This window comes from Vulpes vulpes, chromosome 8 (assembly GCF_048418805.1).
Source record: "Vulpes vulpes isolate BD-2025 chromosome 8, VulVul3, whole genome shotgun sequence".
In the NCBI taxonomy this organism is placed as follows: Eukaryota; Metazoa; Chordata; class Mammalia; order Carnivora; family Canidae; genus Vulpes; species Vulpes vulpes.
The window spans coordinates 58,257,886-58,275,801 of record NC_132787.1 but is presented as its reverse complement, the minus strand read 5'-3'; the positions used below and the strand labels follow the sequence as shown (position 1 = coordinate 58,275,801).

At 39.4% G+C, this 17,916-nt stretch overlaps 1 protein-coding gene across 6 annotated transcripts in view; it reads left to right on the top strand.

The window, feature by feature from the left end:
• Positions 1-16,296, top strand: part of SLC22A15 (solute carrier family 22 member 15) — a 90,073-nt gene extending 73,777 nt beyond the window's left edge. The window contains exons 10-13 of one of the 6 annotated variants that reach the window (XR_012003065.1): positions 523-595; positions 2,686-2,765; positions 4,097-4,285; positions 4,617-16,296. Coding sequence is in view for 2 of the 6 variants with exons in the window: in XM_072766800.1 (XP_072622901.1) it covers positions 523-599; positions 4,097-4,285; positions 4,617-4,706 (356 nt within the window). In the remaining 4 variants the exon portion in view is untranslated. Of the gene's footprint in view, positions 1-522; positions 600-2,685; positions 2,766-4,096; positions 4,286-4,616 lie in introns of those variants that run through there. The other 5 variants (XR_012003063.1, XR_012003064.1, XM_072766800.1 and 2 more) reach the window with 5 other exon arrangements.
• Positions 16,297-17,916: the final 1,620 nt, after the last annotated feature.

Genomic DNA, 17,916 nt, shown 5'->3' with positions numbered 1-17,916 from the left:
TCAGTTCCTAGTCATATGCCTGACCCTTTAATCGTCAATTAGTTGAAACTAAATAAATGGGCAGACATCTCAGATAATAAACCCCTGGCTCTCCATGAATATATTAGTTCATAGGATATCTCACACACAAAAACCCCCAAGAACATCTGACAAAGAAATACTCACATGGTCATTTCTGTATTGTCCTCTGTAATAACTACGGTGTCTAGTATTATTAACCTCATGTGGCTATTTAAATTTAAATTAATTAAAATGAAGTAAATTAAAAATCCACTTCCTCATTCTCACTAGCCACACTTCAAGTGTTCATAGGTGCGGGCATCTAGTGGCTTCCATATTGGATAGTGCAGTTACAGAACATTTCTAGCATTTCAGAATGTTCCAGTTGGCAGCACTGCTTTAAAGGAGCCTGTGTTCCCTCCACTTTGGGATTTATTATTACTATAGGCCCTTGTCCCACAGGGTCTTTACATTCCCTTCCTAAAACTTTACTAATGTTTCCCCCTTTTTTATGCCTTTCAGGAATGTTGGACTCGGGACTTGTTCTATGTTCTCCCGAATTGGTGGGATTATTGCTCCCTTCATCCCCTCACTGGTTGGTTTGTACCTCCTGGTTTTGTTTTTCTAGATTCTCTGCTTTGGAAATGCTTGTGCTTTTGAGTAGAAAGTGGTAATAGGGGTACCTGGGTGGCTCAATTGGTCAAGCATCTGCCTTTGGCTCAGGTCATATCCTAGGGTCCTAGGATCGGGCCCTACATTAGGCTCCCTGCTCAGCGAGGAGTTGGCTTCTCCCTCTGCCTCTCCTGCTGCTTCTGCTCTCTTTCAAATAAATAAATACATTCTTTAAAAAAAAAAAAAAAAAGGAAAGAAAGTAGTAATGAACAGCTGCTACTTAAGATCAGCCTGACCAAGTATAAACCTTATATCTTTTAGATTACGTATCCCTCAGGGCAGATGAGGTGTTACCCAGGATGCTTTTACCCTGAAGGCTCTGAGAGGTTGCTTATCTACATTCATTGTGGAGAGTTAGCAACAGCCAGCTTGCCCCCTCCTAGGAAGTCACCATTCATAAGTTAATCAATTAGTGAATGTTTATTAAGCTTCTGCTGTGTGCTGGGCCCTGTGTTGAGCTCTTCAGCACACATCATCTCGTGTAAGCTTCACAATAACCATGTGAGGTGGGCATTGGTATTACCCTTTATTAAACATGAGAAATTCTTTCAGAAACAGGTCAAGTAACTTGCCCAAAGGCACACCACTCAGAAAAGAAAATTGGAAAAGAAACATGCCTGACATGTGTCTATTAAGAGTTTTTAGCATTTTCTAAATTTCATAGTCAAAAGAAAGGGGATAGACTTAATGGCAGCCCTTAAAGTCCTTCCAGTCTTGAAAGGTTCGGATTCAGAGATGGAATCCATGGAGCCGCTGCGCCTGTCTCTGCTTGGTCCAATCTGTGGCCCTTGCAGCCAGAGTTCATTAAAGGGTGACTAGATTTGCTGTGTAGACAACTGTTCTCCCCACTTCCTAGCATGCTGGCAGGTTGGGTCCAAGGACCCCGGGAGGGGAGGTTCCCACAGGACCAGCCAAGAGGGTCCTTGGCTTCCTGCAACATGAAAATCAAATGTGAGCCAGCAGGAAGTGAAAGCAGAGTTTATCGAAGATCTAGAGAGAGCAGATACAGATGGAGTGACTGGGAGGCTCAGAAAGGAAAGGAGGGAGTCTCATCTTTGTTCAGGGGACTGGAGGTGGTCTGGTGTACGTGTCCTCTGAGGCATCCAGGGACTGGTTAGAACCCAAGACAAGGGCCCCAGTGTTATTCCTTGGAGCCAGGGGGTCTTGGTGTGGAGATGTCTAGATGTCTAGCTCCCAGTAGTCTGGAATGTGCATCTGATAGCTTCAACTGGTCATTCTCACCTGGTCCTTCCTTAGACGTTATCTGTTCTAGAGAAATCATTAAGTGTTGGCCCCTCACAAAGAGGACCTATGCTATTTGCATTACAAGACCTGTGTCAATCGGAGAAGGACAAACATTATATGGTCTCATTCATTTGGGGAATATAAAAAAATAGTGAAAGGGAATAAAGGGGAAAGGAGAAAAAATGAGTGGGAAATATCAGAAAGGGAGACAGAACATGAGAGACTCCTAACTCTGGGAAACAAACTAGGGGTGGTGGACGGGAAGGTGGGTGGGGGGTGGGGCTGACTGGGTGACGGGCACTGAGGGGGGCGCTTGATGGGATGAGCACTGGGTGTTATTCTATATGTTGGCAAATTGAACACCAATAAAAAATAAATTTATATATATAAAGACCTGTGTGAAGTGGAGTGAGGGTGCAGGTCCTAGCAAGAAGAGAAGCCGGAAAAGCAGCAAAGGGCAAAAACAGCTTTTTCTCTCATGGTGTCCCTTTGGTTTTCCTGTCTCACCGGTACAGGAGGATATCTCTGAAATGCCGCTGTAGCCTTTTCTTTCTTTCTGTCTTTGAGTTGCAGTGTACTTCCTTTACATAAGTATCTCTTTCCATGTTTCATGCCTAATTTTACACTATAAAACCATTCTCTAATATAAATTAGTTCCATTCTGCCAAGTGTGTCAGACATTAGGTGTTTAAATCTAAAGATCTGTGACTCTGGATGGTTCTCCCAGAACATTCAAATACCTAGTACTGTGTCTCTCTTCCTGCTCAGTTGAAAAGCGGTGAGAGTGCTGTGTCCCCTTTGCTCCAATGACACACCCACGGTGTTGGACCTCTCTGTGGGTTCCAGAGGTGAGACTCCCCCTGTCCACCTCCCCCCTTCCACCCGCCTTCTCCATCATCTCTTTACTTCTGAAAAATCAGCAACCCATTATCTGAGAGGATATCCTAACTAGTAGCGGTTCCGATCCACACAATGTGGAAGCCCAAGTGAGAAGATCATAAAGCTAAGCAACTCCTGTATAGGAATTCAAGAATATTAGCTCAGAAGGACCCTAGAGCAACACCCCAGTTGCTCTAGAGCAACAGTTTTCTATGTTATCTTTGAACCTGTTTGTGTTTAAAGAAACAAATTTTCCTGAGAATGTCTTCTGGGTCTCAGAAACGATGTTGTATCACCATGTTCAGTTCAGGTTGTTTCCAGACCACATGGATATTCTAGGGCTCTTGAGGCTTTTCTTTTTTTTTTTTCGGGGGTGGAGAGTCCTACCTTTAACCCCTGTCCTTGAGGTATGATGCTGAAGAGGGAGAGCCAAGATTTTGTCTCATGGAGTCACAGAATGAATCTCACGGATAAAGGAGAGCAAGTAAAGTGATAAAGAGTTTTTATTAAGCAAGGATACAGAAAAAAAAGCTCTCAGGAATGAAAGGGGTCCTCATGAGGTTGCCACTGAGGGCTTTTAGGGTTGGTCTTTTATTGAAAGCTAACCAGGGAACGTAAATCTTTTTAGTGTCTCCACCGACAGCACCTTTGTGTAAGGACTAGTGATAACATCTTTAATGCCTTACAGTTTTTTAGGGTTTGGTTATTCTTTGTTGGTCACAGATGGCTGTCATAAAAAAGCACCCCCCCCCCCCTCAGATACCTAGGGCAATTTATCTCTTGTTTCCTTATACTTCCTCATTTTTGAGATTTCTGTGAGCCTGATCCCGCAGTCCCCTACCTATCCCTCCCTACTGCACCCCACCTGTCCCTCAGTCGGTGCTAAGTGAGTCAGCCACCGTATATGGGATCCTTTCACTGATTCCAGTGTTGAGAACTTTAACATTTATCGTGAGTATTTGGGGTGTTGCCCAAGCCAAGAGTATGTGGAGATCCCTTGTCTTAGAAGTGAATCTCTAGCAGTGAAAGCAATACCTCCCTCCCCTACTGCTTCTGACCCACATACCTTGGCTGCTTTCTGTGTACCCACTCCCACTTCTGCGTGCCTGAGCAGCCACTCCATGGCTTTCCAGGGTAATTCGCCATGGGGAGAGAAGTGGCTTGTAGTGGATTCTGGTGGGAAGGCATGAATTGGGTAGTAAACACAGCCATCCCTCGGTCATAAGACTGCTGATTGTCACGTGGCGGGAAATGGATACTAATTTTTTGTGTGTTTCTGTTCTGTTCCTTGCCCCCACAGAGGTATGTGCAGGGGTCTCTACCCTTCGTTGTCTTTGGAGCCACTGGCCTGACTTCGGGCCTCCTAAGTTTATTATTGCCAGAAACCCTTAACAGCCCATTGCTTGAGACTTTTTCTGACCTTCAAGTGTATTCGTATCGGAGGCTGGGAGAGGAAGCGTTATCTTTACAGACCTTGGATCCCCCACAGGTATGGCATAGTTCTTTTGATCATTCAGTTGTACCACTTGGATGATGATAGTTTTCTGGGTGTGGGGGAAAATGTTCTGGTTAGATTTTACAGAACTGAGCAAAACTGTTGAAAAACAAAGATACGGGATAAATAGCAGCTGGTTGGTTTAGAGGAACAAAGACAGCCAGTGAGTCATTTGCTCTCTGGCTTTCTTGGAACACGGCAGGGTAAATTCTTTGGAGAGTAGATGTCATGAAAGTGCGTTTGTCAGTTGAGTGTCAGATAATAATTTTCATTTTAGAAATGTCATGGCATCATGTGACCATCCTTTTCTCCTTTCCTGTCTCAGTCTGTTGACAAGGACAACACTTTAGGCAGTGAGAGTGAGGAAGAAGAGGAGTTTTTTGATGCCGATGAAGAAACCCAGATGATTAAGTGAAGAGCCTCGGATTCCCCCTCCCAAACAGATGGTCTCCTTGTCTCTGGCCAAGGCAAGGTTTTCCAGGAAACCTAAGAGAGTGGTAGAAGTGCAGGCTTGAACGTATGTGGAAGGTACTCAGCATGGGCTCATTTTTTCTAGGCACAGAGGAAGCTGGGGAAGGGATTTCATGAGAGAGAATATGACCATTCTGAGGGTACAGTCACTCTTTAGTCCAAAATTCTGGTTTATTTCTGAACCATGACTTCTGGCCAGAGAGTTCAAAAACACATGCCGGAGTGGAAAGCTAATTTGAAAAAAAAAAAAAAAAAAAGGAAAGCTAATTTGTTTCTGGAAGTCTGATCATGTTGCTTATCCTTGATCATGACCTAAAGGCAGACATGTAAAATTTCTTCGCACTTCGAAGTGGGATAAGATAAACCATCCTTAAGATTTCATCCTAATACCATATTTGACGCCTCACCAGGAATCTCCTGAGGCAGACTGCTATTCACCTTTCAGTTTTGTGCCAGAGGAGGAGCACCGAGAGGTGATTGATTAAATGTACCCCAAGGCCTCTGGCTTTCCCCTAACTGATGAAAGGTGGGTCTGCCCCTTGGTTTGCAGGCTGAGGGTTGGCTTCACCTCCTGCCATTAGCTCCAGAGACGATCCCCTGGGAAAAACCAACTGTACTGATAACGATTTTCTCAGAGCCAGAAGTGTGGCCGCAGAGCCCTCTTAACTCCCTTTGACATTCCACTTGTATCACCTCCTCAGTTCTGAGGTGCACCTCCAGGAGGCCCCACCTCAGATTCTAGTACCAGCAAGTAGCTTCAGAACTGTGCTCGGTAAGGAATGAAGTTCTGTAAAGGCGGAGGGCAGTTACAAAGTGACACGTCAGACCCTTGAAGAGGTGCAGCTTTTAGAAGGAATAAAAGGAAACCATCTGTCACGAGTTTTTGTTTGGTCTGTTTGGGCATTGTGCAGCGAGGGGCTTTTAACATTTAAGACCTTGAACACTTCCAATCTCAGATCAGTCCCTGCCTCTGGAGTCCGAGTGGAAAGCAAGTAATTTCGGAGGAAATATTGTTTTTTCATGAAGTACCACCAACTTTCAAATAAGTCTGCCACACTTCAACTTCCAAAACCATGTGCTGGAAGTATCTGTTTCCCTCAAAACTTGAACACTCTCTCAAAGTTGGAGTATTAGCCTGGAGTCAGCAAGCTTGCACAGCATGGCTTTGGGCCACTTTCCCAAGGGGGAACATTTCTGTGTCTTCAGGATTTCCCATTCTACTAACTCTCGCAGAAAAGGAAGTTGCATCGGAGATGAAGGGAAGACGTCATTGGGACTGCTTCTGGATGTCTTGTTGGCCTTGCCCCCGGTTGACTCTGACCCTACCTACCCCATCCCCTTCCACATCAGCCTCTTGGTTTGCACTTTGTCAGGCTGTACCTTTGTACCTGTTAAAGTATTTTTATGTCCTTTATGCCCTTGGCTATGTTTGGAGCTCTTCATAAATAGGGGCCATCTTTATTGCTGTTTGTTTCTATCTACTGTGCCCAGAAGAATATGGACTAGACACAGGAAAGACCTAATAAATATTACTGTTTCTAGACATGGAGAAAACTAGGGAACTCCTTGCAGTATCATTTGTATAAATCCCAGGCAAATCTGACCCAAACCCCCAAACTGTGGAATCCTGCCTTTCTCTGGCAATTAGAGAGACCCTGCCCACCACCAGGGGAGGAAGAGATGAGGAACTTACAAGGACTCTTAGAAGCTCTTCTTAATGATCAGGAGGTAAAAATAAAGCAGTGAACTAGCATATATGTGCTCTTTAGTCAGAGCGCTCTTTGCATTCTAAGAGCAATACATCCCATTGCAGAAAATTTGGAAACCAGAAGTTAATAAATTTGTCACCCAGAGGCAGCCAGTGTGATAGCTTCATTCTAACTGAAGACCGGTTGGGAATCCATTTCTCTGTTGTCACTGGGGTTCTCTCTGTCTCTGGCTAAATAAATGAGGATTCCATTAGTTCCCTCCCTGGGTATCCTGCTTTCCCAGCTATGGAGTGGAAGAAAGGAAGGGGGGATACACATGTTGCTTACAAAGGCCAGGCAGGCCATCAGCTGCCCATGTCTGTTGTGTCACTAATAAGGTACTTGTTTCTTTCTAGATGGTCTTTTGGCAAAGTTTCATAATTACTGTTTTTTCATCCTACCGCCTTTTATAAAGACAGATTGTTTTCCTTTTGATATTAAGTGTTGAAGAATAGGATTGTAGAAAGTGTGTACATGTGTATATTTGCACTGACGAAATTCTTAGAAAGCTTTGAATTTATAGGTAACATAATTTGTGCAGATGATTTTGTAAAAAGCATCCTTTTTACTTTTTTACTCTATTCAAAATTAAATGTTTTTCTTTTCAAAAGCAGCAAGAAAAATGTAAGACACATAAGAAACCCCCAGTTTCTAGAGTCAAAGGTCTTAAAACAGCTTGTCCAGAACCTTGGTACCACACTGATTTGTTAAAAGAAACAGTGTTGAAGTTTCCTGATTTGGTGAGTTAAAACATTGCCCATTGAAAATGCACTATTTGTCATTTGGCTGCTTTCAAGCAATATAGATATTCTTTAGTATTTAAAAATGAACAAAGAGGGGCCCCTGGGTGGCTCAGTCGGTTAAGCATCTGCCTTTGGATCATCAGGTCATGATCCTGGAGTCCTGTCATCAAGCCCTACATTGGGCTCCCTGCTCAGGGGGATGTCTGCTTCTCTCTCTTCCTCTGCCTACTGCTCCTGTTGTCTCTCTCACTGGCTCACTCTCTCTCTTTCTCAAATAAATAAATAAATAAATAATTTTTTTTTTTTTAAATGAGCAAAGAAAATACAACAAATAAGGAAATGAAAGTTTTAGGGACATTGATTAAGTGATTTTAATCTAGGTAGGTATTTTTGTGGAGGTCAATTTGATGAAGAAACTGTTAGTAGATTTATATTCTTAACAAGAACATGGAAATAATTGTCACTGGCAAATCAGAATTAAAGTACTGTTTTCCAATAGGACTTATTTTCCACTACAAATTCTTATTAAATCATTGGTTCTGGAATTTGAAAGATATCTATAAAGGATTTTTTAACTAAATAAAGTGCAGATATTTTGGCTTCCTATAATTTAGGAAAGAATCACAAATCTTAGGCCTTTTTTGTTCTTAAAGAACGTGTCAGGATGTGTAGTGGCATCTTTGGCAAACTGGACAAATAAGAATCTGCTAGAAATTATGGATGGTATGTGGTACAAGAACTGTAGCAAAGTAAGGGAGTCATGACAGATAGGGCACAATAGGCAACTATAAAAATATTTTTAGAGGGAGAAAAATGCAAAGATAATGGGTTGTCAGAAAATTCATCAACGTAGTATATTAAAGGAAAAAGAACTTGTGATTACCTCAATATATATGTGAATATTATTTGGCAGAATTCACCTATTCAAAATAAAAGCTATTAGCAGATGAAACTTCCTTAGTAAAATAAGGGATATTGTAGTCCATGTGGTGAATTAGCACAGTGTCTCTGCACCTTCCTTAGGACCTTGGCTTTCAAACTTTCTTGATCATGACCCATAATAAGAAATGTTTACTTTATATATATTTTTTTTCTCTTTCTCTCACCCCTTATATATATAATGTTTAAAATATTTTAATATATCTGTGTATATGTGTATATATGTTTATGTATATATTTTATTATATATAATATATAGAATAATATATATTTTATATATAATATATAATATATATTGTTATTATATATTTTATATATATATATAAAAGAATAAGTGTTGTTTTGGGATGCCTGGCTGGCTTAGTCAGTAGAGCATACAACTCTTGATCTCAGGGTTGTAAGTTCGAGTTCCACGTTGGATGGAAAAGATGACTTAAAAAAGAATAAATACTGTTTCATAGAAGTTCTATATATGTAGTATATAGTTTTATATATATTTTTTGGGGGGGGGTACCAAATTACTTTATTTGAAGGAAGATACAAATGAAAGAAGTAGATGTTTTGGTACAACTTATAGAAAAGTATACATAAAACTTGAATGAAACAATATTCTTGCTAGGCACACTGATAACCTATATTCTGTTTTTTTTTTTTTTTTAAGATTTTTTATTTATTCATGAAAGACACAGAGAGAAAGGCAGAGACATAGGCAGAGAGAGAAGCAGGCTGTCCGCGGGGAACCTGATGTAGGACTCAATCCTAGGACCCTGGGATCATGCCCTGAGCTGAAGGCAGATGCTCAACCACTGAGCCACCCAGGTGTCCCCTGTTTCATTTTCTTAAATACTATTTGTTTTTTGTTTTTTTTTAATTATTATTATTTTTTTATTTTTTTTTATTTATTATTTATGTATTATAGTCACAGAGAGAGAGAGAGAGGCAGAGACACAGGTAGAGGGAGAAGCAGGCTCCATGCACCGGGAGCCCAACGTGGGATTCGATCCCGGGTCTCCAGGATCGCGCCCTGGGCCAAAGGCAGGCGCCAAACCGCTGCGCCACCCAGGGATCCCCTCTTAAATACTATTTGTGATTTCATAACCCACTAATAGTTTGCCACCTGTAGTGTGAAATCCACTGTTTACTACTGTGTACTGCAGAGACTTTAAAGCTAAAATGTACATTTCCCAAAGTCCCTTCAGCTAGGATTCCATCCTGAGCCAAAGGCAGATGTTCAACCACTGAGCCACCCAGGCGTCCCAAGAACAAGATTTTTAACATAGAACCTGGCAAAATAATTCTAGTGTTTATATGGAAAGGTAAAGATCCAAAAATATTTAGGACAATCGTAAAAAATAAGAGCAAGCAGAGGGACTTGACTCTCCAGATAACAAAACTTATAAAGAATCTATAGTATTGGTGCAGCAATAGACAAGTAGAACAATTGAACATAAGAGAGATCCCAGAACAAGACCAAGCATATAAACAATTTGGCATTATTAAAGATGGTATCACAAATCAGTGGGAAAAGAGCAACCTATTCAATTATGAATGTGAGAACTACTGCGTTTCCATATCAAAGAAGATAAAATTAGGTCCTTTCTTTTTCACCATAGCAAAAATAAATTCCATGTGAATTAAAGACCTAAACAGAAAAAAGCAAAACTTTAAAACTATTAGGGATATAGGAGAGGGGTGCCTGGGTGGCTCAGTTCAGTTGAGCATCTGACTCTTGGGTTTAGCTGGGGTTGTGATCTCCAGGTCAGGAAATCGAATTCCACTTTGGGCTGTATTCTTAGCACGGAGTCTGTCTGAGATTCTTTCCCTCTTCCTCTCCCGCCCCCTCGGCACCTCCCACCACTCTTGTGTGCACATGTGCTCTCTCTCTCTCTCCTCCCTCCCTCTCTTTCTCTCTCTCTCAAATAAATACATAAATAAAATCCCTTTTAAAAAAAAAGTTATATAGAAAAATATTCTTATGACTTTGTGAGATAGATGGATTTCTAAGACAAAAAGTGAAAATCACAAATCATTAAAAAAATTGATAGTTTGATTATATCTAAACTTAAATTTTCCTTCTATATGACCAAATATACCACAAAGTTCAAAGGAAAGCAATAATTTGGGAAAAAATATTTGCAACACCTATTAAGAGATAAGGATTAATATTCAGAATGTATCAAGAGTAAGTACAGCAAATTACCAACATCAAGAATAAAAGAATAGACATCACTAAGATCCTATAGGTGGTTAAACATTATAAACAACTTTATTCAGTAAATTTTATAATTTAGATGAAATGGAGAAATATTTTGAAAGACACAAACTGCTGAAGCTCACCCAAGAAAAAATATGTAACCTGAATACCCTTTATCTTTGAAAGAAATTGAAGTCATGGTTACAAGCCTTTCCACAAAGAAAGTTCGAGGCCCAGGTGGCTTTACTTGTGAATTCTACCAACTATTTAAAGGAGTAATGTTACCAATTCTACATAGTCTTTCAGAAAATAGAGGAGAGGGAACATCCCCCACCTCACAGAAAGATCTAAAAAACTTACAAAAAAGCTACTACAACTGAAAAGTTGTGCAAGCTGGGGCTCCTGGGTGGCTCAGTTGGTTAAGTGTCCAACTCTTGCTTTTGGCTCAGGTCATGATCTCAGGGTTGTGAGATGGAGTGTCTTATCAGGCTCAGCACTCAGCAGGGAGTCTGCTAAAAATTCTCTCCTTCTCCCTCTGCCCCAGCCCCCATTCCCTAGCTTGCTCACACTCTCTCTCTCTCAAAATTCTAAAAGTTGTACAAGGAGGTGTAGATAGTTTAGCAAGGTGATAGGATGTAGGCCATATGTAAAAATCAGTTGTATTTCTATGTCCTAACAACAAACAATTGGAAATTAAAATGTATGTCATTTCAGCAGATTACAAGCAAAGCCATAAGAATTTTATAATTAAATTGCCTGGGTGTAATTCAGAACCTTGTCATTTACTAGATGTGTAATCTTAAGTAACATTTAAGATTTTTCTTTAAAAAAGTGCATATCAGAAAAGTAATAGGAAGTTTACAAAAATGTTGTTAGGCAGTTCACAGATGAAAAGATGCTCCACTTTACTGAAGGGTCAGAGAAATGTAAATTGAAATGACATTAAGATATTGTTTAAAATCCATTAGATTGATGGGGGAAGTTTAGGAAATCAAACTTTAAAAATATGAAGAAAAAAGAATTCGCTTATATCTAATAGAAGCATAAATTTATTCATCAACTGGATTGTTAATAGTGAGGCAGGTTGAAAATGTGCATATTCTATGATACAGAAATTGTGCTTCTGTGTATTTATCATAGAATGGTTTTCAGTTATTTTTGACTAACCCATTATAAGAAAAGTGTTTTACACTATGACACACATAATACACACATCTGTGTACATAGCCATATACATAAAAAAATAAAGTTTTGTAAGATAATCCTTACCCTTTGTATATACATTGCTTTGTATTTTATAACTTATTTCACTTTAAAATGAAAAGAATGTTGATAAAGACACAGAAGAGTGATTTCATAATTCATAAGCAAGTAAAAACAGAGCTGGTAAAAGTAAAAAAAAAAAAAACTTGGTAAGCTTAGTATTTGCCTTACTACTTGCCTGATGCATGTGTGCAAGGAGATGTGTATAAAAATTTCCATTTAGTTATAAGAAAACAATACCATTAAATACCTTCTGTAGGGGGATGTAAAATACCTTCAATTTTATACTCAGAGAATGGAATGAATCAGGAGTTTTATATATTGAAGTCTCCACACTCTTGAACAAAATAATGTTGGTGAGTTTTTGCTAGACCAGAGTCATGTCATGATTAAATTCTTTAGTGAGCAACTGGAGTACTTGCTAATTGTAGAGATTCAAATATTTTTAAGCCATAGTTACAGTCAAGATTGATACTCTGTGACAAGAAAATAGAGAAATCTCATTGTTATTCCCATTTATCCTTCTCTGTAGGGTAAAAATTCTCTTGAAAAAGAGCTTTGCATCTGTGGGAACATTTAGACAACTTCTCAGCTGAGACCCTAGAGCTCTGTCATACAGAGCTTAGAAGAGATTACTTATTTATTAAAAAATGTCAAGGACAGATGTAGCCAAATTAGTATTAAAATAACTTCAGTCCAGACCCCACAGAACAATTGGCTTTGAAGAGAATAGATTCTGATGGAATTGCTTTGCCTCAAAATATAACTTCAAGAAATGGAATGAAATAATTGTATAAAATGGGCAAAAAGTACTCAGCTCAGAGGAGAGTTTAATAAATGAATGATTTACCAAGATGTGGGCAGAGCTTCCAGAAACCACAGAAGAGGAGTCAGTATGCAGAAGAAAGGCCATTGATAACAGTGGACACAGGTCAGCCTTCTGGGGCTCAGCGCAGGTGAGGAGTGGATCCAGAGAAGCAGACAGGAGTTACTCAACACTGGGAGGCACTTGAAAGTTGGTGAATATCTGTCACATCAGATCATTAGGGTTTTAAAATCATGGAGGTTAAGCTGTTCTTGCAGGTGGTGATACAACAGACTCATTTGCTTCCTAGAACCACTTTAATGATTATAGATGCGTTTCATATTACCCGATGTTTCCTCTCCTGTTTGCTATTGCCGGCGGCAAGCATCCATCTAATTTTGCAGCACGATCAAGTTATACGTTTATGGATATAAACGTTTATGGATACGTTTATGTAGAAAAAGAGGGACTGGAACATGTGTTACACTGCCTACAACTGGAGTGGGCTCTGCCACTCTTATATCCCCCCCCCCCCCCCCCCCACTAATTTCCTCAGTGAGCACTAAAGAAATACTGGTAATCTCAAGGGTGGCATCTCACCACATTGCTGATCCTTTTGGGGGCAATAAAGATTGTCATCAGCAAATAACTTAAAGCCTCATGTCTCCCCCCCGCACTAATCCTGATAACAAATAGAAAAACAGTGATCTGAAATGAACTGTTATGTCTATAACATGCCTGCCTCTAATGCAGCATAGATTGAAAAGCGCAATTCACAAGTTTATAAGGAAGAAAAGTGGCAGAGAGCAGTAGTTCACTTTCAAGTAATCTTCCCAAATGACTTACTGTAATTAATTTTTCCATTATAGTTTCCTCTGAATAGACACTATAATGAAGGGAGAGGAGGAGAATGAAGAGTATTTTGCTTTTATGGGAAGAATGGCAACAGGAAAGACCAGTGGAAAGGAAATGCCAGTTCTACTAACCTTTCCATAAAGACTCCCAAGGTCCTTTTTATTGCCATAAGTAATAGGGTGTCATGTTAGTTTCCTGTTGCTCTAACAAGTTACCACAAACTTAGTGGCTTTAGATAACACAAGTATATTCTATGATAGTTCTGGAGGTCAGACTACTTCAGGAACTAAAATGAAGATGTCAGCAGAGCTTGTTTCTTCTGAATTTTCCAGGGAGAACTCCATGCTTTGTCTCTTGCAGCTTGCAGAGGCCACAACAAACCTTGGGCCTGGCCTCATCACTCCAATCTCTGCTTCTGTGGCCACGGAGCCTACTACTTCTGATCTGCTTCTGCCTTAAAAGGGCCCACCTAGATAATTCAGGCTAATCTCCCCATATCAAGATTCTTACTATAGTCACATCTGTAGAGTCTCTTTTGCCATAAAGGGTAACAGTCACAGGTTCTGGGGATTAGAATGTGGATGTCTGGGGGCAACTATGTAGCTTATCACAGGTGTTTTAAGTGTGCGTTGTCAAGGGATCCCAAGTTGACAGGACTTGCTGGCTCAGTGTATGACTGTAAGTTTTCTAGAATAACCTCATCATTGCTGGAGAAACTAGACTCAGACCATGGCTAACACCTTCAAATGTACATTTATTGTTGACCTCACTGACCCCGTTGGCTAAGCCTAAAGTTTTTTACTTATTGTTTGAAAGAATGAACTGCTTACAAAAGTATTTAAATCTACTAAAACTTTTTTTTTTATTTTTTTCTACTAAAACTTTTTGAGTTTTATTTGTTGCTGTGTCTTATCAGTTTCCAGGAGTCTCTTATCAAAATCAATTCTATTGTTAGTTCTTTGTCATGTTTTATGTTTGTTATGTGCTCTACTTTTGTTATGTGCTCCTACTTTTGTTATGTGCTCTTAGGCATCCTATATTTTTCCATTATAGTGCTTATTGTATAATTTAATAAATGGTGATGTCTTCTCTAGGCTGCTCATAGGCCATAAGCTCTATAAAAACAAGGCACATGACTTTCTTTTATTTTAACTAAACGCCAATTGTGCCAGTCCCCACATGTCCTAGTCATTCAAACGTTTTTGAAGGTATACATGAATATCTCACCACTCCTCCACATCAACTCCTCCACATCACTGTATTCAAAAGCAAAAAAACTGTATCTTATTCACTTAGTAACTAAGAACTGACACAGTATTTGTGACAGAGTAGGAATTTAACATTTTAAACCAATGCCCAGACAGAAGACGGTCAAGATTAGCTTAACTGGTCTGTCAAGTAATGTGCTCCAAAGAGATCTTATTCCTCAAAATTAACTTGAGAAGGGGTTTAAGGATTACTTATCTGAGAAAGCTACTTGGAGGTAACCTGAAAAATCTTCATTCCACTTTAACCATCTTGCTACCTAACCTCACCATTTTGTACAAAATTAGAATTAGGACAAGAATACATTCAAGAGAGAAATAATCCCCTTTAACCAGGTCTGAGACATCTATTGAAAATGGAAGTAAGCAAAGAAGGATTGATTATTAAATGATCTTTTTCACAAAATAACAAGAACTAAAAAGCGTTGGTGAGGCTATGGAGAAAAAGGAACCCTTGTGCATTGTTGGAAAAGCAAACTGGTACAGCCACTCTGGAAAACTATAGAGATTCTTCAAAAAATTAAAAACAGAAATGTTATATGATCCAGAAATTCCACTATTGAGAATTTACCTAAAGAAAATGAAAATACTAACTGAAAAAGGTATATGCACCTCCATTTTTATTGGAGCATTATTTTTTAAAGATTTACTTATTTTAGAGAAAGAGAGACAGCAGGGGGAGGGGCAGAAGGAGAGAGAAAATTCTGAAACAGACTCCCCACTGAGGGCAGAGCCAGACATAGGACACTGAGATAATGATCTGAGCCAAAATCAAGAGTGGGCTGCTTAACCAACTGAGCCACCCAGGCACCCCTGAAGCATCATTTACAATAGCCAAGATATGGGAACAACCTAACTAGCCATCCATAGATGAATGGATAAAGAAGATGTGGTATATATATGGAATGGAACATTATTCAGTCATAAAAAAGGATGAAATCTTGCCATTTGCAACTACTGGGATGGATGTAGAAGGTATTTTGATAAGTGAAGTAAGCCAGAGAAAAACAAATATTGGATTTTACTTATATATGGAATCTAGGAAACAAAAAACAAAAACAACCCCATAAATACATAGAACAAACTGATGATTGACAGAGGGGAAGGGGTAGCAGGGTGGGTAAAAGGGGAAAAGAGAGTGGGAAGGACAGGCTTTCAGTTACGGCAGGAATAAGGCATGGGGTTGTAAAGTGCAGCATAGAGAATATAGCCAATGGTATTGTGAAAAAAAATAATAATCTTGTCCATGTACTTACAGACTTTTACCAAAATACCACTCATCCTACTGAGTTACAGAATAAATGGGTTTGGTGATTTCTTTTTAATTGAGACATTTCCCTGCCCCCAGAGAGAGGCAGTGTATTATCTAAAATCCTAAATTAAGGAATTTTTGGCACAACCATCAATGTTGTAACATTCAGGTCTCCTAAAGTAATTCATCTAATGGAAACATGTAAAAGTTCAGAAATGGTGTCAGTTTGACTCCAGGCATTTGAGGGATCAGCATATTCAGAAAAAAATATCATTAGGAATTGGATCAATGTCTAGATTTTTGTTTCCTGGGTAACTGGGAAGCTGGCTCTTGTATGTTGACTAATTTATAAGTCACCTTTGATTTATCAGAGGAATGCTTTGTCAGAGGAATGAATACATACCTGAAAACAACTGGAAGTAAACCCTAAGGGAGATGTTGAACAATAAATAATTGCCTTTATTTCTCCAGTCTGCCACATCCCAGAAGACGCTATTCATTAATTTATAAGTAGCTGCCCAAACATCTTCAAGCAGAGACAAATTTCTCACAGTGAAAGAATTTATTATCTTCCCAGTCCAGTCCACCTGGAGAAGGATGAGGCTTGATAAGGAGATGGCTGATAAGGAGAAGGGGGAACAGATCTAGGGAGGCAGCTGAGAATTTGGGGAAAACGTTTTTCAAGGAGAGAAGTTTGTGTTGGTTTTGTTTTGTAGAACAAAGTGTTTGAGTTAAGCACAACAGTAGAATCAAGTTTAGGTGACAAGGTGTCATAAAATGGCATCTAGTGAGGAACGGACTGGCTACCTGGGCTTTGTGTGTCTCAGTTTCCTTTCAAGCATTTCCAACCATCTCAGATAGCTCCAAGTTTATCCTAGGATGCTGTGCACAGAACATCAAAAGATTTCCTTAACTAGTTTCTAGTATTTCAAAGATTATTTCAGGAGGAAAAAAAATCACATTTATTTATTCATCAAATATTTTGAGTATTTACTATGTGCTGCATTCTATTTTGGGTTCCAAGTTAAAAGAGATAACACGTATTGAGCATCATTTTAAAAATTTATATTCCTTGGCACATCTAATCCTCAGAAAGAAAACTATGGAATGTATGCTATTGATTCCATTTTATGAATGAGAAAACAAGCTCCAATTAAGTAACTTTCCCATCATGCAACTCATCATTAGCAAAGCCAGGATCATCAGACTTCACTTCTTAAGTGACTGCTAAGCTGTGAATTCTTGCAGGTTCTTGATTTTAGCCAGGCTGTTCAATGATAATGTTATTGGCATTGGGGATGGTAACTGCCATGCATCAAGTGTCCTGTGCCATGTCACCATGTTAAATGTACTTCTCAGAACGACTCCATTAGGGGGCCTTATAATCCCTCCTCTGTTGGTGAAAATAATAAATTTAGAGTCATTCAGTAACTTTCTCAAGGAAACAGCTAGGTAGTTATGCTAGGTCTAGATCCCCTTTGTCTCTTGCCAAGGTCCATGCACTTAATTATCCCTTCTGGCCTGCCTCCTGTGAAAGAGTTAATTGAAGGAAAGGGGGACACATCTCCTTCAAAGACTGTTTCCAGACAAGTTTCAGGGCAAGAACAGTAATATGAGAACAGACACTGGTGGAATCCTTATGAAATCAAGACGCAGACTTTGTATATGTGGGTATGTGTGTGTAGTTGATATACAATGTTACATTAGTTTCAGGTATAAAAATTAGTGATTTGACAAGTTTACTCATTATATTCTGTGTTTACCACAAGTATAGCTGCCATATGTCCCATTATATTGCTATTACAATATCACTGACTGAATTCCTTATGTTCTGCTTTTAATTCCTGTGATGTTCATTCCATAACTGGAGGTCTGCATCTCTTTCTCCCCTTTACCCATTTTGCCCAACCCTCTGTCAATCACCAGTTTGTTCTTTGTAGTTCTAATTGTTTTTTTGTTTATTCATTATTTTTTTATTTATTTTATTTACTTTTTATTTTTGAGGGAGACAGAGAGCACGAGCAGGAAGGAGCAGAGAGGGGGAGAGAGAGAATCCCAAGCAGGCTTCATGCTCAATGCAGAACTGGATG